General features: G+C 42.2%; 1 protein-coding gene across 3 annotated transcripts in view; it reads right to left on the reverse strand.

Annotated features, from left to right (window-relative positions):
* Positions 1-25,075, reverse strand: part of MPP7 (MAGUK p55 scaffold protein 7) — a 682,552-nt gene that overhangs the window by 199,286 nt on the left and 458,191 nt on the right. For all 3 annotated transcript variants that reach the window (XM_077491041.1, XM_077491039.1, XM_077491040.1), the window contains 4 exons: positions 14,303-14,384; positions 12,164-12,249; positions 11,491-11,565; positions 1,508-1,704 (listed from right to left, as the gene is read on the reverse strand). In XM_077491041.1, the coding sequence (XP_077347167.1) occupies positions 1,508-1,704; positions 11,491-11,565; positions 12,164-12,249; positions 14,303-14,384 (440 nt within the window). The remainder of the gene's footprint in view (positions 1-1,507; positions 1,705-11,490; positions 11,566-12,163; positions 12,250-14,302; positions 14,385-25,075) is intronic.

Raw genomic sequence — 25,075 nt, forward strand, 5'->3', positions numbered from 1 at the left:
GTGAACAGGGATTTGTAAGCTACCTACAATATGGTAATATTGAGAGAAGCTTTTATATGTTAAACCAGAGGAAAGACAAAAAAAAAATAATAAAAAAAAGCGAGAAGGGGAAGGACAGAGAGGAAGTGGTAAGGAAAATGCAGTAATATAGAGGGAGATTGACAGAAAAGAGAGATACATAAAGAGAGAATTACCTTGAGAGTCCACGAGAGAGAGAGAGAGAAGGGAAAAAGAAGGAAAGAGAGAGAGAAGGGAAAAAGAAGGAGAGAGAGAAGGGAAAAAGAAGGAAAGAGAGAGATAAAAAAAAGTAGGGAAAGAAAGAAAAAAAGAAGGGAAAGAAAGAAGGGAAAGAAAGAACGGAAAGAAAGAAGGAAAAGAAGGGAAAGAAGGGAAAGAAAGAAGGGTAAGAAGGGAAAGAAGGGAAAGAAAGAAAGAAAGAAAGAAAGAAAGAAAGAAAGAAAGAAAGAAAGAAAGAAAGAAAGAAAGAAAGAAAGAAAGAAAGAAAAAGCGAGAAGGGGAAGGACAGAGAGTGGTAAGGAAAATGCAGTAATATAGAGGGAGATTGACAGAAAGGAGAGATACATAAAGAGAGAAGCACCAAGAGAGTCCACAAGAGAGAGAGAAGGGAAAAAGAAGGAAAGAGAGAGAGAAAAAAAGAAGGGAAAGAAAGAAAGAAAGAAAGAAAGAAAGAAAGAAAGAAAGAAAGAAAGAAAGAAAGAAAGAAAAGGCGAGAAGGAAAGAAAGAAAGAAAGAGAAAGAAAGCAAAAAAGAAAGAAAGACAATTGAGAAAGAGCGAGAGAGAAAAAGAGAGAGAGAAAGAAAGAAAGAAAGAAAGAAAGGGGAGAAAGAAAGAAAGAAAGGGGAGAAAGAGAGAGAGAAAGAAAGAAAGAAAGAAAGAAAGAAAGAAAGAAAGAAAGAAAGAAAGAAAGAAAAAGAAAGAGAAAAAGAAAGGAGAGAGAGAGAAACAATGAGAAATAGGAGAGAGACACAAAGGAAAAAAAAACACAGAAGAGAACGGGAGTAGGAAAAAGAGAGAGGGGGTCGTAAAGAAAGTAGGGTGCAGAGTGAGGAAGCATCAGTAAGAAAGAGAAAAAGAATTGATGGAGAAAAAAAGAAGAGGCAAGGGCAGACACAAACTGACAGAATGAGAAAAAGGAAGAATGGAAAAGACAAAGAAATAGAAAGCAGAAAAAAAAGCAGAGAGAAAAGGATAGGAGGAAAAGAGAAACAGTGCTGAGGAACAGAGAAGAAGAAAGAGCGACAGAGAACATGAGAAGGGAAAGAGGGATGGGGAGAGAGAGGAAAAGATAGAGAGCGGGGGGGGGGGGGGGGGGGGCAGAAGAAGAGGACAGGGAGCACAAAATAGGCATGAAAGAGGGGGAGTATTAGAATAAGAGAGAGAAAAGTAAAGAAAAAAATGGTAAGGAAGGGAGAAAAGGAGAGGGAGAGAGAAAAGAAGAGGAAGAACTAGTGAGGTAGAGTGAAAGGAAGGAGTAGCAGAGCTAACCTCTCTTGGAATTGTTTGGAAGGGATCAATCCAGCTCTGGGATTGGCATCACCTTCATGTTTGGCCTGCCACCAAGTTGCATCATCCTGGCTCATGATCTGAAGTACATCTCCCTTTCTGAACGCGAGCCCGGCTTCTCTACAAGGAATTGCTTTATCCTCATTAGGATAGTAGTCAAAGAGCGCTTTAACAAACATCTGCAAGAGAAGATAACAGTGCATAGTATTCATAAAGTAAGCAGAAAAAAACCTGATGCCCTATACTATTATGTCTATGATATACTGTATGTAACTTAAGGGATGACTCCCAGTGGTGATATTTGGAGCAGGGTTAAGAGGAAAACAATGTGCTAATCTGACCTCTTCTAATGTCCTGTACCCTTCTGCAATCTCTCCTGTGTCATTAGATTTCCTACAATCATGCACAGAAAAAAGTAGAATGATCCTTTAGATTGCCGCATTGGGAGATTAGGGACATATTGTACATTACAAGACCTTAAGCATGTGGACACCCCTCAAACTACTAAATTCAGGTGTTTCCAATGAATAAAAGTATTATGCCGCATATACACGACCAGACTTTTTGACAGCAAAGGTCTGACGGAATGAATCCGGACTATTCGATCATGTGTGGGCTCCATTGGACCTTTCCTTGCCAAAAATCCGACGGACTTTAGAAATAGAACATGTTTTAAATTTTCCCGCTGGACCCAGCTCCTAGCGGGAAACCCGTTTGTCTGTATGCTAGTCCGACGGACCAAATACAACGCGTGGGCAGCTACAGCACCTGCCTGTAAAAATGGTTAAGAACATGATAGGATCATGCTGGTTCTCGGCGACAGGGTACTGTACATCTTGCGATGGCTGCAATAGGAAAAACACATTTTCCTATTGCAGCCAGCGCGAGGGGGAATGCCCCTCCAGGGGCATACCAGGCCCTTAGGTCTGGTATGCCCACCCCCTTTCCTGACCAGCTGGGCTGCGTGCTCAGGTAAGGGTCTGGTATGGATTTTGGGAGGACCCCCACACCGTTCTTTTGGCGTAGGGGGTTCCCCTTAAAATTCATACCTGGCGACGGGGCTCGCAAGGTGTCAATCTGAGATTGACTTCCTTTTCTAGTCCCGTCATAACTCATCACGTTCAAAATGAACGGACTTTAGTCCATGTGTGGGCAGGTCCATTCATTTGGAAGTCTGCGGAACTCAGTCGGAACTTCGCCGGGAAGTCTAGCGGACCTAGTCTGCCGGAAAGTCCAGTCATGTGTGGGCAAGACCGTTCGTTCAGAAAGTCCACCGGAATTCAGGCGGAAGTCCGTTGGACCCTAGTCTGCTAAAAAAGTCCGGTCGTGTGTACACGGCATAAAGTACATGGGAGTGGTACCAGATCCCTACTATTGTCATTGGAGGGTCTCATCCCTAAATTAATTTAATTCAAAGAACAATACTATTTGTAATGGGACTTTCAGTACCCCTCCAATGAGTACAACTGAAACATCTTTTAAAATACAAACATGTCTTTATTTTATCTTTGAGGTATACAAATCATTTTTTTTCCGCCTTTCATTTTTTCCCCCCTTTTCCTTAATTTGCCCCCTTTTTCCACTCCCATCTTTACTACCTTTCCTGTTCTTTTACTTTTTTCTCTTTGTCCACCCCTCCCCCCCCCCTCTTTTTGGTCTACTTTCTCTCCGTTCCTCTTTATAGTTTGTGTTACCAATAAATGCATGTATGATCATTGCTCTACACAGTGCATGCTCTATTGTTTGCATTCTCTCTGATGTCATTAGAATATTCAACTATGGGAAAACATATTTACTCTTTTCTATGTTATTGTAGTGAGCAGTGATATTTGCATGAGAGATTTGAGGTCCTGATGCAGCGGCTTTGTCGCGACGACCCACACTGTATTATCTGGGAAGATCTCCGTGCTCCAAAAAATCCTTTGTTTCCCAAATGGAAGACAAGTGGCAGATTTGATACATTTTGTAAAAAAAAAATGCTTTTAATTAATAATTGTTTTTAAAATGGATAAAATAAAGACATGTTGTTTGCATTTTAAAAGATGTTTCAAGTGTATATGTGCTCATTGGAGGAGTCCTGAAAGTCTCATTACATACAGTATTGTTCTTTGAATTAAATGTGTTTCCAATGAAGGACACTGTTTATTCTAAAGCATAAAAAAGGCATGGCTGCTAATTATGGGCGTCCAACCTTGTGGCAACAGTTTGGGTAAGGTTCTTGTCTGTTTCAGCATGACTGTGCCCTGTGCACAAGACCAGCTCCATAAAGACATGGATTCATGAGAAACTCTACAAAGAACCCTGACATAAACCCTACAGAGCAACTATGGGAATAACTGGAATGAAGATTTGGAGAGAGGTCTTCAGACCATTGGTTCTGCAATCAGAAAAGCTGTAGCAGGGGGTGTGCTGGACCTCTGCAGATAGATCACTGCATCCCCATTAAGCGAAAGGATACAGAGGACAGGATTTCTGAATTAGGCTGTGACCACTTTCTTACGAAAACAAAGTGCAAGACTTTAAGACCCCTTTCACACCAGGGCGTTTTGCAGGCGCTATAGCGTTAGAAATAGCGCCTGCAAAACGCCCTAAAGAAGCTGCACCATTGTGTGTAGTGTGAAAGCCCCGAGGGCTTTCACACTACAGCGGTGCGCTGGCAGGACGTCAGAAAAAAATCCTGCCAGCAGCTTCTTTGGAGCGGTGAAGGAGCGGTGTGTTTACCGCTCCTCCACCGCTGCTGCCCATTGAAATCAATGGGGCAGCGCTGTAATGCCACCGGCAAAACGCTGCTATTGCGGCGTATTGCCGGCGGTTTTAACCCTTTCGCGGCCGCTAGCGGGGAGTAAAAGCGCCCCGCTAGCGGCCGAAATGCGCCGCAAATCCGGCGGTAAAACGCCGCTAAAAATAGCGGCGTTTTACCGCCGACGCAAGTTGCGGTGTGGTGTGAAAGGGGTCTAAATATCTCTTGTTTTGATGCAACTGAAATATATTTATCTGAATTAGACCTCATTCGCATGGAGGCTCAATCCGCATTAACTAACTGTCCTTTCCTCCCCAGTCCTACTGTCCCAGGCCTGTTCCTTCCATTTTTTGGCTTTCAATTCTTTTAATCATGGACCTAAATAAAACCTTACATGTAAGCATTAACTAGGGTGAGCTGCATTCCAATGTAGTCTGTTGAGGAATGTCTACTCCTCCAGACTGACACAAGACCATAAAGACCAGCGCTGTAATGCCCCCGGCAAAACGCTGCTGTTGCGGCATATTGCCGGCGGTTTTAACACTTTCGCGGCCGCTAGCGGGGGTAAAAGCGACCTGCTAACGGCCGAAATGCGCCGCAAATCCGGCGGTAAAACGCCGCTAAAAATAGCGGCGTTTTACCGCCGACGCAAGTTGCGGTGTGGTGTGAAAGGGGTCTAAATATCTCTTGTTTTGATGCAACTGAAATGTATTTATCTGAATTAGACCTCATTCGCATGGAGGCTCAATCCGCATTAACTAACTGTCCTTTCCTCCCCAGCCCTACTGTCCCAGGCCTGTTCCTTCCATTTTTTGGCTTTCAATTCTTTTAATCATGGACCTAAATAAAACCTTACATGTAAGCATTAACTAGGGTGAGCTGCATTCCAATGTAGTCTGTTGAGGAATGTCTACTCCTCCAGACTGACACAAGACCATAAAGGCATTTTGATATCTGCATAACTCCTCTCAAGTGCCAGCCTACTATTTTCTTTGTGACCAAGATCTTTTGAGTGGAATACAGAGGCACAATGCTATGACTCTGATATTTTCAAAAAGCAATGTACAGCACCCCATGGCTTCTCTCATCAACCATGATGTGCCTGCGTTGCATAGAATCACAGGGACCCAGCAATGTCACAAGGTCTAATATGAGATTTGTGATGAAAACAGATACATTCTCTTAAAACAGGAATATTTTATAGCAAATTTTGTACTTGCATATAGTTAGAGAGTGTCCTACTGCAATAGCTTTGTGCAAGACAACAGGTTGTTCAAGACACCAAGCACTGCCCTATGGGGTCTGGTGGGAGAGTGGTTACGTCTGTCTCTTTTTTTTTGGTTAGGTCTGTCTCTATTTACAAAACTTGTATTACATCTCTCCCAACAATGATTCCCATTCTGTGAAAAGAGGAGCAGTTGAATGACAGGTTGTCCTCTGCCCATTCACAGAACACAATGCATCCTGGGAGTGTAGTAATACATGTAATACAAATGGCAGAGAAGACAGTGAGTGAACAGTGCAACTTTTCTCAGTAGCAGCGGCAGCTGTTAACCTTAACACACTAAGGGGGGGGGGGGGGCAGTCTCTTAGGGCAGTATTCAGCTGCTGTGAAGTAGACAACACAGGGATGATTTTACCAGAATCAGCACACTGCATGCCATTACACATAACTAATGTGTTTGGTGCTGTATCCCCCCCACCCCCACCCAAAAAAAAAACATGCCCAACGTAATAGTGTTTGGTAATGACAAGAGGTTGCCAAAACACTGAGCACTGCACTAAGGATGTCTGCTGCATATCAAGATATTGAGGCTTTTCAAGGTAATACCAAAGTGTAGAGAGGTGATGGGCTGAGATACAATGTAACATGTGGGTCCAGAAGGTGTCTCCAGCGTAGCCAAAGTCAAATAGCCCAATAAAATATGGAGAAGCTTGGTGATCTAGCATAAAAGTCTTGTGTATGTAGTTTCCCTGAAGAGGGAGCAATGCACGCTGCAAAATACGAGTTTTATGGATTGTAAAAAATATGGAATTTTCATATATTGTGATCACGATTCATGTCTTGAGAACTCCAAATATTCAGCATTACTGATATTGAGTGTGGTACATCCAACCCGGGGATGTGTTTTTGGAGATCTCTGTGAATTTACTGTGAATTTAATTTAAAAGAAAACTATATAATATATAGTACTATATTATACAGTGGATATAAAAGTCCACACACCCCTGTTAAAATGTCAGGTTTCTGTGATATAAAAAAATGAGACAAAGATAAATCTTTCAGAACTTGTTCCACCTTTAATGTGGACTATAATCTGTACACCTCAGTTGAACAACAAGCTGAAATCTGCAAGGTGGAGGGAAGTAAAGGTAAAAAATAAAATAATATGGTTGCATAAGTGTGCACACCCTTAAAGTGGTTGTAAACCCTTACAAACCACTTTGACCTACAGGTAAGCCTAGATTAAGGCTTACCTGTAGGTCCAAGCAATATCTCCTAAACCTATATGGTTTAGGAGATATTTGCCCGAAAACGGGCACCGCTGTCTACGGCGCATGCGCCGTAGACATCGGCGCGCAGGCGCACTGAGCGCGGCAGTTCCAAGAATGGAGCTGCCGCATTTGTCGACTCCCTTGCGCATGCGCGGGAGTGCCGTCATCGCGGCTTCGCCGAATGACAGCGGCGGAGCTGCGAGACGCCACCAGCAAGATGGATGCGGCGGACTACAGGGGACAGCGGCGACTTCGCTGGCTCCTGTGTCAGGTAAGTGACACATAATGGACTACTATGCGATGCATAGTAGTCCATTATGCTTTACCTTTGCAGGGAAAAAAAGAGGAAGTAAACTCATCAGGGTTTACTTCCTCTTTAAACTAATGCTTTGTTGAAGCACCTTTTGATTTTATTACAGCACTCAGTCTTTTTGGGTATGAGTCTATCAGCATGGCACATCTTGTCTTGGCAACATTTTCCCACTCTTCTTTGCAAGAAACACTAAAAAGCTGTCAGATTGCGAGGGTATCTCCTATGCACATCCATCTTCAGATCACCCCACAGATTTTCAATCGGATTCGGGTCAGGTCACTGGCTGTGCCATTCCATAACGTTAATCTGCTTCTGGCGAAGCCATTCCTTTCATGATTTGGATGTATGCTTTGGGTCATTGTCATGCTGAAAGGTGAAGTTCTTCTTCATGTTCAGCTTTCTAGCAGAAGCCTGAAGGTTTTGTGCCAATATTGACTGATATTTGGAACTGTTCATAATTCCCTCTACCTTGACTAAAACCCCTGTTCCAGCTGAAGAAAAACAGCCCCAAAGCATGATGATGCCACCACCATGCTTTACTGTGAGTATGGTGTTCTTTTGGTGACGTGCAGTATTGTTTTTGCACCAAACATATCTTTTGGAATCATGACCAAAAAGTTCAACCTTGGTTTCATCAGACCATAACACATTTTTCCACATGCTTTTGGGAGAGGTGTTTTTGCAAAATTTTGCCGGGCTTGCCACTCTATCCCATAGCGCAGACATATGAAGAATATGGGAGATTGTTGTCACATGTACCACACAGCCAGTACTTACCAGATATTCCTGCAACTCCTTCAATGTTCCTGTAGGAGAGGGGAGGAGTTGGCCGTCAGCCAGGAGGGAGTTGGTAGAGGAAGCCCAAGAATCGGAAACTGTCCTAGAAAATTCTGACCAGTTATAAGAGTACACGATATCGGGTGTCACGTCTGGATATCGTTGGATGTTTAACCCTTTAAGGGATGATGCTATATGCTGAGCATGAGATTGCAAGGCATCGCTGTTTGGTGAGTGCATAACCAAAAGGCAGTGGAAACACTGATTGCACATGGTGTGGGGAAAGCTATGAAGATTTTTAGATCAGGATCATTTTATCTTCCGTTTGAGACATTTTCATAGTCTCATTTATGGACTGTTTAATCACAGACTTTGTTATTATAACTTTTTTCATCGTTTACTAATGTATTCGTTTTCAATCACTATCACCTGTCAGTGGGTTTATTGATTGATAGTGTTTATTAAGTCAGCGTTACTATTTACTTTAACTCATATTGTAAATATTTTTTTTTGTGTGTAGCAAAGTCCCGGGCCTCTTAAGGCCTAATAGTGACCTCCAGAGTTAGGGACAGTCGACATCCTTCTGTGTAGAGTGGGTTACAAGGCATAGTGGGTGTCTCCTATGGCAACAATCTTGTAACAGTTTCTAACAACGGTTGAAACAAACTTCTTCTACAATCTCCTATTGTAGAACTTCACTAATGAGCGCCCAGTCTTTCATTAGACTAACAGATCCAAATGCCACTGGATCTCCTGAGCTCTTCCAATTTTCTCACTCAGTATCTTCCTCAAGCGTCACCCCCACTTTCCTGCTGGGTCCCTGGCTTGGCACTCACAGATACTCCTCAAGTGTCACCCCACTGGCCTGCTTGGTCCCTGGCTTGGCACACAATAATGCTCCACAAGCGTCACCTCCACTGGCTGGGACCCTTACTTGGCACCTGCACCTCAGCCGAACCGTTGCTTCTAGTTGAACTGCAAGCTGCAGTCCCCAACCCTACTCTGCTCTCTTGCTTCTGAATACGCCCTCAGACAGTCTAGCAGCCAAATGTTCCCGGGATAGGCCCAAGACTTATGGCCTAGCAACCCGGGGCATTACAACTCACGTCCACTCAGACAGCCCTCTAGGTGGCACAGAACCCCGATCAACTGACTCCACCCAGATAAGTAGGCTCTTCCAGTAGACCAAGGGATCCAAGAAAATCCCTACCCATTGGCTGAGACACCCCATTCATTTGAGTCTGTCCTTACAATGCCCTTGTCTTGTCTAATGTCACCAGGTACCCAACCACCTAGCGATGGATGAGAGAATTGCAGCAATTTCAGAGTTACGGTGAAATCAATTGACCACCTGACAATTAGCCAAGGCAACTATCACTTGGCAGATACATTTAATAGTCACCCTGCTTAAACAATACGGTGCTACATATGATATATCTCATGCTTTGGAAATTCTCTTGTACCCTTCTCCTGACTGATAACTTTTAACAATGAGATCCCTCTGATGCTTTGGAAGCTCTCTGCGGGCCATGGCTTTTTCTGTAGGATGCGACTAAGAAAATGTCAGGAAAGACCTACTAGAACAGCTGAACTTTATTAGGGGTTAATCAGAAGCACTTTAAATCATGGCAGGTGTGTAATGACTTCTGTTTAATGGGTTTTAATGTGTTTGCTTAATTCTGACAGCCATACCCCCAGTTATAAGAATGTGTGCACAATTATGCAACCACATTATTTTAGTTGTTTTATTTTTACTCCCCCCAAAAAGATTTCAGTTTGTGTTTCAATTGAGTTGTACATTTTATAGGTCACATTAAAGGTGGAAAAAGTTCTGAAATGACTTCTCTTTGTCTCATTTTTTTTCATCACAGAAGCCTGACATTTTAACAGCGGTGTATAGACTTTTTTATATACACTGTATGTGATAGAACCATACAGAAATCTAGAAAAATAGTTTCAACCCAGCCTTTAAGAAATACAGTATTTATCGGCATAGAACATGCACTTTTTTCCCCTTAAAATCAGGGGAAAATTGTGGGTGCGTGTTATATGCTGATCCCCGCTGATTGTGAGCAGAGCGGAGCGAGTGTACTCGGCCAGGCTTGGCTCCGCTCGCAGTCATGCCATTGGACCTGTGTTATGTCCATCATAGGAGCCGGGCCAGGGGGCGGGACTGGGCAGGACTGCGAGAGGAGCTAAGAGGAGCCGAGAAGAGCAAAGATGAGCTAAAATACACAGGACATCTGGCTCTGTGTATCTCGGCGGCGCCAATTTTAAATAACCAACCTGCAATGAGGCTGGGCATGGCTGCAGATGGACACTGATAAGGCTGCATTGATGGACATTTAAATGTAAGTTTTTTTCCTTAAACTTCCCTCCTAAAAGTTTTTTTCCTTAACCACTTCCCGACCAGCGCACGACGATGTACGTCGACAGCATGGCACGGGCAGGCATATTGGCGTACATGTACGTCCAATATTCGTTGCCGCCGTGCCATCGGGAGCGCGCCGCCGGCGGCGCGCTCCTGCGCTGGTCGGGACCCCCGTGAGTCCGGTCGCGGGACCCGTGGACTCGATCGCCGCGGGCATCCCCGCGATCGTCTCACGGAGCGGCCGAATGGAGGAAATGCTGTATAAACAACATTTTCCCATTCTGCCTAGCAACTAGTGTCGCTGATCTCTGCTCCATGTGATTGGAGCAGAGATCAGTGTACACTAAATGAAAGCCCAACCCCCCCACAGTTAGTAACACACCCCTAGGAACACTTAACCCCTACACTGCCACCCACAGGTTAACCCTTTCACTGCCAGTGTCATTTACACAGGAATCACTGCATTTATATAGCAGTGATTACTGTATAAATGACAATGGTCCCAAAAATGTGTCAAAAATGTCCGATGGGTCCCCCACAATGTCGCAGTCACAATAAAAATCGCAGATCGCCGCCATTACTAGTAAAAAAAAAAATAATAAAAAATTATTAATAAAAATGCTATAAAACTATCCCTATTTTGTAAACGCTATAACTTTTGCGCAAAAACCAATCAATAATCGCTTATTGCGATTTTTTTTACCAAAAATATGTAGAAGAATACGTATCGGCCTAAATTGAGGGAAAAAAATGTTTTTTTATATATTTTTGGGGGATATTTATTATAACAAAAAGTAAAAAATAATGCGTTTTTTTCAAAATTGTCGCTCTATTTTTGTTTATAGCGCAAAAAATAAAAACCGCAGGGGTGATCAAATACCACCAAAAGAAAGCTCTATTTGTGGGAAAAAAAGGACGTCAATTTTGTTTGGGAGCCACGTCGCACGACCGCGCAATTGTCAGTTAAAGCGACGCAGTGCCGAATCGCAAAAAGTGGTCTGGTCTTTGACCAGCAAATTGGTCCGGTCTGAAAGTGGTTAAAATTCCGTCCTAAACTTGGGGTGCGTGTTATACGCCAATAAATATGGTACATTAAAAGAGATAAACAACCACTGGTTTCACTTATATTAGGTTCAATTTGAATGATAAAAAGATTGGATCTTTAACGACTGGATTGAAATGTGTGTGGGGACCTTAAAGAAATGTTACAGACTATGGGTACCATAGCATATGAAAATAATATTTTTTTTAAAAGATCACAAGATTACCTTTCCCTCATTATTTGGCAATTCCTCCTTGACAGTTGGTATGATTTTAAATGTTATTGCACCTTGAGACTGTGCCTTTAAAAGATAAGATAAGAACAGTTATACTGATACATAGACACACATACTAAATTTTTGTATATACAAATATACTATTGTTAAGAAATAATTACTTGGTATAAATCGGCTCTCTACTGTCCTGACAGGGACTGGTCTGTCTTACATGTCCCCTTCAGATCAAACAAAAAAAATAAAAATAAAATAAAAATAGTAAGACACATTTCCACCCCCAGTGTTATGGAATTCTGTGCAGGTTTGGGCCCCGATTTAAAAAAAAAAAATCACTCAGACGTGTAGCTGCTGCCCAGACTAACCAGATTTCGTCTTTTGCTTGAAGGGTAAACTTTGACTGTCTATTGTGGAAAGCCATTTTGCTGATGTTTCAGTTTCAATAAGTTACTCAAAGTCAGAAAGGTGACAGGTGACAGGTGACAGGTGCTCAACACTCTGAGCCACCATGAAAGCTGCAAACCAGCATAAAGTCAGAGGATATATCTTGAAGTATGTGACTATGGAAATAAAGGTGGCTTTTATGGACCAGGATCACAAGCTGAGTTCAAACAGCTTTATAGCATGGTAATTAAGCAACACAGACCATAAATAAAATTCTTCTTACCAAAATATGGATTATTTCTTCTGGCTTTTTATCCTCTACACTTATTCCGTTGACTTCCCTTAATTCATCACCCACATGGATAAGACCTGGAGGAATTCAAAGTAATGTGTACAGTCTTTCCATTAAGACATACTGTATATAGAAATTTGATCAGCTTTATGCAAATAATACAAAGTGTTTAGGTTTACACCCCTTTTGCTTTAAGCATCTTGTAATTATATATGTACATGGGGCTGCCTTTTTTGCTTATTACATATGCAACTTCAGCTTCCTGCTTCGCACCATTACAGAACGTTTTTTTTGTTTACCGCTCCTTTACAAAATGACAACCTATGAGCCAGGGATCTCCAACTGGTGGCCCTCCAGCTGTTGCGGAACTACAAGTCCCATCATGCCTCTGCCTGTGGGAGTCATGCTTGTAAATGTCAGCCTTGCAATGCATCGTGGGACTTGTAGTTTTGCAACAGCTGGAGGGCCGCCAGTTTGAGACCCTTGCTATAAGCTGTCTGACTCACTAAAAACAGTGCAGTCCACATGCCATTAATATCTAATCTCAACAGCTGTTAAGTGAGATAATTAAAAATATAGATATAATATATATATTAATATATATATAAAATATAGAGTAACTGCACTGAGCAACTGAGATCTCCCTCTAGTGACTAACAAAATGATCAATACTTTTAACAGAGCAAGGATGTAAAGGGTTATATCAAAACCTACTTTTAAGGTATACATTGGAATAATGACTGTAATAATATTATTATATAAATAATAATAATATATCAATAATAATCATACTAAATATATAATAAATAATATGTGATCACTTACAGCAGACCTTCTATCCCTTTTAATTATTTAAAGCAGTATTAAAGCCCGCTTTGTGATTTTTACCTGTAATAAGACTTATGCAGGCCATACACGGTCGAATTTCGAACAAATTTTCTTTTCAAAATCAGAAAATTATATTTTTCTGTGATCCGATGATGCCACCATTGATTTTCGAAATTCGGCCGACCAAGCCTTCAATTTCACCTCATGTTGCTACAGAAAAGAATTTTCTTGGCTGGGAATCTTCTTTTCTCTCTGTAAATTTTCTTTTATCTCCGTACATTTTCTTTTCTTATTACGTTTCTCGCACGATTCTCCCATCATTGATTAGAAAATCGTTTGTTTTTCTAAAAATTTCCAACATGTCCGATTCCTCAAATTTTATTTCCGCACGAAAATCGGCTGTTGCTGCAGCCCACTAATGGTGTGAAATTCATACGAAAATTCTTAGATACGATTTTCGAAAGAAAATTCTTTCAAAATTCGAACCGTGTATGGCCGGCATTACATGTAGGTAAAATGAATATCTCCTAAACGAGCACCATTTAGAAGATATTCACCCTGGGTGCAGCCAGTGACATCACCAGCACATGCGCTATGAAGGTCTGGCATACCTTGCTGGAACTTCAGAGCTTCGTGCCGGAACCGAGGGCTCCTGTGCACATGTGTGGGAGTGATGTCATCGCGGCTCCGGCCAATCGCACAGCCAGAACACGAAAGGCCGGGGGAAGATATCAGCCCTCTCAGTGGTGACAGCACGGTGCTGGAGAGAGAGCTTCGTTCCAAGGTAAGTATTTCATAATGGGCTAGTATGTGATGCATACTAGCACATTATGCCACTGTCTTACAGGCGTTTTTCCCCTCTTTTAAACAATATTGTTCCTGCCTCCTCTCCTTTCAATAAATCCTATGCCATTTTTTTTTAAATGGGGTCACCTTTTTCTCACAAGGGCGGAAAAGACGTCCCCAGCTGCCTGAAGTCTAATGTGATACTCATTTCACACATCCCAGAAGGCTTCAAATAAATCTAAAGCACACAGCGCATGTACAACCCAATGCATGGGGCCTTCATTGAATTTCAGGACAACATTGGACAAGTGTTTTTTGGGGTTAACCCAGGAAACCGGATAAGAGGAGAAGGAAAAAAATAACACGGGAGGGTAAAGTACCTCTTTAAAATACACTATATGATCCCTTTTATGTAATAGAGGAGAACGATTCCAGTATAAAAAGTTACTGTTTTTTTGTTCTCTATACTTCCAAAGTCCATATATTCTATATACTTCTACATTGCATGCCTCTCACCACTTCTGTCAGCAGCTCCTCCTCGCATTATCCTGGCCACAACAATGGCTCCTGTGTTCTCGTCTTTCTTTATTGTAGCACCCTAAGACAGCAAGGAATTGTTAGGATAAGGGAAATAAACAGCTGGAAAAGCATAGCAATTATTATTTCAAAATGTATAATTTAGTTTAACACAAGCTGCAGAAAAAAAAAATCACAATTTGGGGACTTGGGTACGGAGGTCCCCTATTTTGTTACATATAACTTGAGTCAGTCCAAACAACATTAATAGCAGAAGCTTTTAGTAGCGGCTGGAGCATGAAACCACCCAATACTCCCAAAGTGACTCTGGTGGTTAGATCAGTATACTTGAGTTCCAGGGCAGCACACCGGCTTCAGACAACACAAAGTGCCCTTTATCAAAGTTAACCAGATATCGCAAAATTCTCTCACAAAAAAGCAAACAAAAAAACAGAGAACAACATTTACATAATAGAACAGATTATTACAACCACTTATAAACAGACTAACATAACACAAAAATGTACTAAGGTATAAAATTTTATCTAAAGGCTTATTTAATAACACATTTCAAGCAAATAATCAGTGTATATTAGAGCTGCACGATTCTGGCCAAAATGAGAATCACAATTTTTTTGCTTGGAATAAAAAGATCGATTCACCGTAAAATCTTTCACATTATACAAAAAAAATTGTGCTAACTGGTTCAGTTTTTTTTTTTTTATATAAATTCATTAAAGTAATTTTTTCCCCAAAAAATGAATTTGAAAGACCGCTGCGCAATTACGGTGCAACATAAAATATTGCAACAACCACCATTTTATTCTCTAGGGTCTCTACTAAAAAAAAAAAGATTTTATATATATATAATGTTTGGGGGTTCCAAGTAATTTTCTAGCAAAAAAAAAAAAAGATTTTAACTTGAAACCAACAAATGCCAGAAAAAGGTTTAGTGTTTAAGTGGTTAAAATTTCTTCATTTACACACAAAGTCTATTCCATTGACAAATTGTTACAATGTTTAGACTTCGTTCCACTGCTAAAGAATGTTGATATTCTTGCCAGACCGCCTGTTTTTTTTTTTCTTAATTTCTTTTGATGGCTGTGGCTTCAGAAGAGCAGAGAGAATTTGTTGCATAGACAGAATCGCGAATTGTGAAAACGATTCTTGACAATTAATTGTGCAGCTATAGTATATACCAACTTCCCTTAAAAAAAACACTGGCCAAAACAAGTTACATTTTATTTTAAATACACATTTTTTTATAGTCTTAATGGGTCACTGGCAAATTATTTGCTAATAAAATAAGATGTGCGACCATATTATAAGCAAAATATTCAAATAAAATATTAAATAATTAGCAGTTAAGCAAAGTCATCTAAACTTTTGATTTAGTAGTATGTTTTTTAAAAGAACAAAGAGGGAAAGCGTGGGGGGGTTATTGTCATTGAAGAATCTCATTTCCCTATTACTTTCTTCTTTTACTTCACCTCTCAATTGCTCGTGCATATAAACTAAATTACCAAATGTATTGGAATGCCTGCCTTTACACACACATGAAATTTAATGGCATCCCAGTCTAAGCCCCTGTACACACGGTCGGAGATTTCGACAACCAAATCCGTCGGATTTTGTCCGTCGGATCTTGTCCGAAACTGTTGCATACACACGGTCGGACTAAGTTGTCGAAAAATCCGATCATTTAGAACGTGATGACGTAAATTTCGTTACGATGGGACTACATTCAGGCTAGTAGCCAATAGCTTTGATGTAGGAATTTGATCTGAGCATGCGTGCCACTTGGTCCGATCAAAATTCTCTACACATGAACGGAGTATGTCCGATCGAACCAGTTGGTCGGGAAATATTTCCAACATGTTGGAAAATTGGGTCCGATGCATACCACACACAGTCGGATTATCCGACGACACGGTCCGATAGGACACATTCCGATAGATTCTCCGACCGTGTGTACAAGGGCTAAGTCCGTAGGGTTCAATATTGAGTTGACCCACCCTTTTCAGCTATAACAGCTACAACTCTTCTGGGAAGGCCGTAAACAAGGTTTAAGAGTGTTTGACCATTCTTCCAGAAGCACATTTGTGAGGTCAGGCAATATGGCATAATCCCTCCTCCACCAAATGATTTGGACCAGTGCACAAACAAGGTTCATAAAGACACGGATTAGCAAGTTTGGGGTGGAGGAACTTGACTAGCCTGCACAGAGTCCTGACCTCAACCCAATAGAAAACCTTTAGGATGAATTAGAGCAGAGACTGCAAGCCAGACCTGCTCATCCAACATCAGTGCCTGACCTCACAAATGCGCTTCTGAAAGATTCCCATAGACACACTACTAAACCTTGTAGATAGCCTTCCCAGAGGAGTTGAAGCTGTTATAGCTACAAAGAGTGGGCCAACTGAATACTGAATTCTACAGACTATGACTGGGATGCCAAGTTCTTGTGCGTGTAAAGGCAGGCATCCCAATATTTTTGGTAATATAGTGTATACATTTTTTTTTTGTTTTGTCCATTTGTCAGCCCACAATGTAAAACAACACACATATTAAAAAAGCATACCAAATAAAAGCCTTATATGTCCCCAATAAAGTCAATCTCATTGTAAGGAAGGTCTAGTTAGTTCCAGTATGAAAAAACGAGTGCAATCACATGCATGCACATATAATATAGTGCATGGCCGTGTGCTTAGGGTGGCTGTTGAGTGTGCATTAGTGCACGTCTCCTGATGTGTGCACGCTCAGCACCGGCATTGACGTCTATGACTTGTCTTTAGATCTGCTCCTATCTGCTGTGACTTTGGCCTTACATCTTGAATCCACTTACTGCTTGTTGCTTTGAATCTCTGCTGTCTGACCCTGGCTTGAACTCTTGGCCCGATGAGGTCTTCTTAATTGGTAACTCTGCTGCTTCGGTGTTACGGATCTTAGCTTAAATTCTCGACTACAGTTTCCGAATTTGTACATTTGGTGTCCAGTTGTTACCAACTTTGGTTTGAACTACCAACTCCAATCCTATCTCCTGATTTGGTACCTCTGCTGCCAAGCTGTTCCATGGCTGGTCCTTGTTCCTGACACTTGGTCTAGTTCTCCAGTATTCATGCGTCTGGTTCCTGTCCGGTGCTCTATATTTCTCCATCCACCTGCCTGTAGATACCTGCACTCCTACCATCTCCACATCTATATGTTGCCTGTTGCCCCCTTTTAGGGCTACTGGACAGAAGGTGCAGAAGAAAACCCCTTGTCAACTTGGTCTCCACCAGGACGTAACAATCATTTAGACAGACAGCCATAGATTTATTATCAAGTTAACAAAGACATACTGAAGCTACTAAATTTGGTCTGGGAATCAATTCAATCTGGTCATGAAAGGGTTAAATGTAGCCAAAAGCTAGCCTTCAGCTTTGGCTAGCGTTGTGATGAAGGCCAAGTAGGTTCGGTGAAATCAAGGGGAACATGTTCAAAATGAAATGACCAACGGTGTTTTCAGTCATTTTCTCCAAAAACACGACTGATGTTTTCCATGTTTAGCTTCCTCTGGCGAGGAAACCCAATTACAGTGATGAATTATCAGAGAACGGCTGTGCTGGTTTAATGCATGAGGGACACAAAAAATCCTCATAACCTTAAACACAAAACTTCTCTTTGCGTGGCTTCTGCACAGACAACATTTAACTATACCCTGGAGCTGAAAAAATCTCTCCTCGGTAAATAGCAGAGCTGGTTTCTTGCTGTCCGACGCCAAAGATGTCTATCTAGAGACAAGCTCTCACTGTATGACTCACAGAGGCACTGCATTCTCCCTTCTGTGTACAGCATTACGCTGCTCCAAAAGTGACTTCGCAGACATCACTTCTCACTTCCTCCTCGCAAAAACAAATATTCTACAGAACACGTATAAAATTTCCAGGATGTTCGCTGAGCTATAAAATAAGAGCAGCAATTAATAGGGCTGGTGTGGGCAAAACTCTCAGGAGAATGCCACGGGTTAACAGTAAGAGGCCAGAGATATGTGTTTCAATCATTAGTGTCATTTTTTTTCACCTAATTTTAAATGTCTGTTCATCGCTGGGATCAAATCCTGCAATTTTTGCTGCAGGCTGCGAAAAAGACAATGTAGTTTGAAAAAAATTGAGTTGCACAGAAGGCAGTACTGAGTAGATCTAGGAACAGATTGCATGCAGCCTGTTTATTCTGTATTTAGATATTGATCAGAGAACTTTAAACATTTTTGCTAAATGCTACTATATACAATATCTATATATCTATCGATCTATCTATATCTACATATCTCTCTCTCTATATATATATATATATTTATTTATTTATATGTTACACACTACTCAAAAAAATTTAACAAACACTTTGAAAACGCATAAGATCTCAATACTGATATGGACTGGGTAATGTGTTGGGAACAGAAGGATGCCACCATTTGATGGAAATGAGAATTATCAACCTACAGAGGGCTGAATTCCAAGACAACTCGAAAATAAAAGTAAAAAATATAATGATACAGCAGGCTAGTCAATTTTGCTAAAATTGTATTACAGCAACTCAAAATGGTACTCAGTAGTTTGTATGGCCCCCATGTGCTTGTATTGTATGTATGCCTGACAATGTAAGGGCATACTCCTAATAAGACGACGGATGGTGTCCTGGGGTATTTCCTTCCAGATCTGGACCAGGGCATCACTGAGCTCCTGAACAGGCTGAAGTACAACCTGGCAGCGTTGAATGGACCAAAAACATAATGTCCCAGAGGTGTTCTATTGTATTTAAGTCTGGCGAGCGTGGGGGCCATTTAATGGTATTAATTACTTCATCCTTTAGGAACTGGCTGCATATGTTTGGGACATTAGGCCGGGCATCGTGTACCAAGAAGAACCCAGGACTCACTGCACCAGCGTAGGGTCTGACAATGGGTCCAAGGATTTCCATCCTAATACCAGTCAGGGTGCCATTGTCTAGCCTGTAGAGGTCTGTTCGTCCCTCCATGGCTATGCCTCCCCAAACGATCACTGATCGACCACCAAACCGCTCATGCTGAACGATGTCGCAGGCAGCATAAACTTTTCCATGGCTCCTCCAGACCCCTTTATGTCCGTTACATGTGCTCAGGGTGATCCTGCTCTCATCTGTGAAAAGCACAGGGCTCCAGTGGTGGACTTGCAAATACTGGTGTTCAACAACAAATGCCAATCAAGCTCCACAGTGCCGGCAGTGAGCACAGGGCCCACTAGAGGATCTTGAGCTTTCAGACCACCCTCATTAGTCTGTTTCTGATTGTCTGGTCAGAGATATTCACACCAGTGGCCTGCTGGAGGCCGTTTTGTAGGGCTCTGGCAGTGCTCATCCTGTTCTACCTTGCACAAAGAAGCAGATACAGGTCCTGCTGATGGGTTAAGGACCTTCCACAGCCCTGTCCAGCTCTCCTAGAGTAAATGCCTGTCTCCTGGAATCTCCTTCATGCTCTTGAGTGCTGGGAGACACAGCAAACTTTCTGGCAGCGGCACGTATTGATGTGCCATCCTGGAGGAGTTGGACTGCTTGTGAAACCTCCATAGGGTCCTGGCATCGCCTCACGCTACCAGTAGTGGCACTGACCCTAGCCAAATGCAAAACTAGTGAAAAAAATGGCAGTGGCCTCCACCTGTAAAACTATTCCTGTTTTGGAGGTTGTCTCATTGTTGCCTATCTAGTGCAAGGCTGGAAACGGGGGGGGGGGGGGGGGGGGTGTGGTGTACATGACACAGGCTTTTTTATTTTGCTAGACCGTGACCTACCTACACTGACCTACCTACACTGTCTGACCTACCTCAGCTCAGCCGTGGTGTCAGTCTTCAGAGGAGGAGCCGAGGAGGAGAGGAGAGCGACCCAACCGAGTGCGAGCGGGATGTGGTGTGGCGGCCGCATTGTAATTCATGTCTTCTGGAGCCTGCGGGGCCTATAATGGACGTCACACATCCCATTGTCAAGACTCTAAGAGTTCCCTTTGCAGGAATTAAGGGGCCAAGCCCAACCCCTGAAAAACAAACCCACACCATAATCCCACTCCATCAAACGATTTTGACCAGTGCACAAAGCGGGCTCCAACCCTATCTCCTGATTTGGTACCTCTGCTGCCAAGCTGTTCCCATCCATGAGGTGAGGGCAGTGGTCATTTGTATTGTTAAACTATTGGTGAGGGGGTGCACTGGACACCTTTGCTGCCATTGTGCTATATGCTGGGTGTGCAGTGCACCCCTGTGCCTTTAATGAGGGGTGGGCTACCTCCAGGCTCACCAGTCCTCTGACTATCAATTATAATGCATGTGCTTCCAACTGCGGAGATAGGACAACAGAAAATACCGGGGTGCCTTGGCGCGGCTCTGTAGCTTGTGCATATGTTAGAAAATGTGTGCAGACTAAACCCCTGTTTTTAATGTATACTGTTAGACAGGATAATTAAGTTGGTCGCAGACTGGTCGGAAAGTTGACCTGGGAATTTCTCTGGTTTTGTTTTGCTCAGTTCCTACTGACATAATCATGTACCCAGAACTACATCTACCAAGAGTCCTTACCCACACACAGTGTCTGGGTGGACTATTACCGGTAGGAGTCCAGCAGCAGCACTGTTTGCTGTGAAAGAAATCCATTGTAAAGCAATGTAGGCAGTGACTTAATCAGTGTGGAGTGGGACAGAGAGGGTTGGGGAGACAGGTGTAGATATGTAGTCCATCAGGAAGGGCTCACGGTGCATTGGATCCATGCTCAGCAAAGGCAACGTGTTGTTAGCTCAGACAAGAAGTTAGGAGGGTGCATACTGGATCTCTACATAATTCAACTGGTATTTTTCTGTGTTTGCAGTACTTTTAAATGCTTAAAACATGAGAAAACAAGCATGTATTACAGAGATGTACCAAATATGTTTTTTACTTTGCCCTGAGATACATTTTAAACTGAGCATTCAATCTGTTCCAAGTCATATTTATTTCACAAGCAAGTTTTACATTTTTCTATCTGTCACATATTTCTGTGCACTCTTTATTTCCACACTTATAATAATTGCCTTAATTTTCCCCTCTTGATGCTTTTTCAGTTGCCTTTGCCATTTTGGACCTCCTGTTTTTTAAACTTTGCTGGTTTGGCAGCCACTACTGTACACAGAAGCAGCTATGTGCACAGAAATGCTGCTGGAGATCCTACTAATCTAATTATAGTACCTGTCAGTCACGTACAGTGCAGCTCACATCAACGACAGGAAAAGTACGCACAGGCATGAAGAGTGTTTTTTTTTTTATCCAGGACTAAGACCATGTAACTTGCTTAGTATTTCTTATGTTCAAGTAATAGGTTTTCCTACAAAACCAGTAGGGCAGGTAGGTTATCGCCATGTGCATGTTAATTGTTACTTGTCATCTATGCTTTGAAGCAGTATGCTGCTTATTCACAAGACCGGGGTTCTCCTTTAACACCTTCCTGGCTGGAAGGCAGATGGGGAGAATCACTGGGAGGCCAAGTACTAGAGAGCGGAAATGTGTTCACACGGAGAATATCATCATACTCCTGATTTTTGCTCTTTGCATTTTCCAGATATCCCCGAGCAGCTATCATCTTTCTGCTGATGACTATCCAGGGCTGAGCAGGCTTTGGTCCTAGATATTGCGGCACAATACACCTACTCTGCTCAGCAGGCATTCTAAAGGTTTTTACAATAACCATTATCAATCATGCAGCTGAATGGGATACAAACAGGACACGGACACTTCATTTTATGACTCTGTTAACTAAATAATACAAGTGAGTTACAGTAGGACAATAAATCTATGTACCTTGTGTTTATGTGACATGATACATCATACAGGAGGGGAGATAATACAGTATATGTACCAGAAAAACACTTTCATAGGAGTGTGTAACAGTAAACCCGTCATAAAATCACCTGAGCTGTAGTTATCAAGGATATGCAGTTGTCCACATTCATATAACTTTTCAGATCTGTAAGACCTTCAAAACCTGGGAAACGCAAAAAGGCAAGGCTTGACTTTTCCTCTGAATGTTGAGAACTGACCCACCGCCTTCTGCAACTTTCCACTGGTTTTAATGTGATGGGCAGCATCAATAACCAACAGGGATTTGGGAGATTGCAGGTATTCAACACTCCCGAAAAGGCTAGATACCTGCAGTGGCTGGAGATCAGCAAATCGGCAGGGTTTGAAGACATGGGCCATTGGAAAAGTAAGTATACAACATCTTCTTTTACAGCAAGGTTTAGTTTGAACCCTGCAGTGACAAGTTGCCTTTAACATCGGGGGGGGGACTCCATTTTTGATCAACTGTGGATCTGTCCGCTCATCCTCTGCTGATCAGAGCAGAGCAGGCGAGCGACAGGTCTGTGTCTGATAAGTTTATGCAGAGCAGACATGGACAGAGCCCGATCTTCTCTATAAACAGTCCAGAGTAAATAGACTCCGCTATTTATACCTAACCGCCCTGCGATCTGATCCACCTAGACGGGAGGGGACGGACACAAGTCCATTAATTCACACCGGTTCATAGGGATGAATGGCCTGTCCGATCAGGTCCGATTGAAGAACTGACAGGCGGACCTGAAAGGGCCTACCTAAGTGCATGCACCCAGTGCTACTGTTTTGGGGTAACATAGCAAACCAGCTCTCCTGGTAGGTGTGTGGGTGAGAAAAATTACAATGAAATCTGAAAAAAAAGGTTTATGCTAAACCCTGACTAGATAACATCAGACAAAATAAAAGTTATAGTTACACAATATTGTCTGGAATTGAAATCATACACCTTGGAGTTGGATTTTAGAAAAGCTACAAGCAAAGGCAAGTAAATGTAATGAAAAGTGGGTGAATGTAATGAAAAGACACCATCAAAAAACATTGCTGGGGCTGAAAGGCGCTTTTTTAAAGTGGTTAAGCCACTCTAACCTGTATACACCATCAGCACTGCCTCCTTTTGTAGTGTCCCCCTGTGTGTGATTTAAAAAAATAAATGCTGAAAATACCTATTTCACTGCCGAGATTGCGATCACATGACTGGCCAGCTTTCTCCTTTTCTCCTCTGAGAGATGCAGTGGGAGGGGCTGAGATTCCTCTGCTGATGTCAGTCTGGGGGGGAGGAGGAGAGAGCTGGCTGGTCATGTGATCGCAATCTCAGCTCTTAAATGAGGTACTTACATTTATATTTATAAATCATTCACAGAGGGGGACACTACAATAGGAGGAAGTGCTGATGGTGTATACAGGTTAATGTTATGAGAGCAGCAGGAGGGGGGAGGGGGTGTAAACAGAGGTAGGTAAACTGACCACAGTGTCTGGTCTCAGAAGCCATGATTCACTGTGGTCAGTTTACAGAGGGGTGGGGAGAAACTGGCAGGATTAGCCACGTTTTCTAGGTGTTACAGGGGGCCAAATGACACAGGACAAGCACTGTGTCATATAACATGCTTTAAAGGAGCAGGATCCATTTTTTTTATTTACTTTGGGTTAACAAATGCTTTAAGCATTTTTCTTGAAGTGTCTATCGTGTATGTGGGCTTGCCCCCCCCCCCCCCTTTTCTATCTCCCCTGGCTGGCAACTAGTTAAACAACCGTGCGGCTAACCTCAATCTGAGGATCTCAAACTCTCACATATCTTTACACTAGGTGACTCTTGGATGGGTGATTTCTTTCATGTTCTGCGTATTGGTTAAAGACATATATCTCAAAATATTATAAAAAATTATTATATAATCATTACCTTTGTTAGCCAGAAAAGCCTCTTCCATGTTTATTTCAGATGTTGATTTCACCTTCTTACTAAGAAGGCCAAGTCCAGCCAAATATCATAAATCACAATGCCATTATCACATGTACCACACGCCATGTGATGAAACTAAGTCATAGGCAAAACAAATTCACGACTGCAAATATTTTAAATCATTATTATCAGTCACCTCCTGACTACAAGTAATCAGGGTGGCTGTAAAGCCCGCTGATCACTTCTATGGGTGGCAGAGTGTGGGTCCATAAAAAAATTTGGCAGGATGGTGAGCAGTGCTCCTGGAGGAGAGATCCAACACCTGATATTGCCTCTGTAATGTGAACCTGGAAGGGCTCTGCTCTGAGCAATTCTGGGTTCACAGCTGTCAGATTATGGCAGGTGTGGCCAGGTAAACAGCAGATCAAGTAGAGTCTGTACTCAAATTACTAGGGCAGGGGAGATATCAGGGGTCTAGTAGATCCATAATGTGTTTCTATAAAGAGGATCTGTCACAAGAACAATGCTATCACATGGCAGTCTTATAAGCCCCATCAGGAAAGTTGTAAACCCTTATATATACCCAGTGAAGTGACTGGCGTCAGGTGATACACAGAAATGAAACAAATCCTCCTACATAAGTTGTATCTGCTTTTCTACAGTCTTCTCTTCATCCATCCAAAGTGCAGAATTTATACAGCTTGTTTGCACTTTCAGAAAGCAGGCGGTGGGGAGCTGAAGATACACTCAGTGAGGAGAGCTGGGAGCTGGTTTGTTGGAAAGAAGGAACACACCCCACTTCACACAGAAACAGAGCTGAGGCTTGTCAGTCACAGGCTGTGTGCTGGAGATTCCACCCCTGTCACCTTTTTGTGTCAGGAAAACTTGTCAGAATTGACTCATTCAGATAGCAGAGCCATGAAGCAGCAGACAGAAATTAATCTCAATTCAGAGCATTAAGTGTAAGTACACTCTATAGAATGATATACTTTGTAATTATTACATGTCTGA

This window comes from Lithobates pipiens, unplaced genomic scaffold, assembly GCF_037356315.1.
Source record: "Lithobates pipiens isolate NorthernLeopardFrog02 unplaced genomic scaffold, aLitPip1_a1.2 Scaffold_19, whole genome shotgun sequence".
NCBI lineage: Eukaryota > Metazoa > Chordata > Amphibia > Anura > Ranidae > Lithobates > Lithobates pipiens.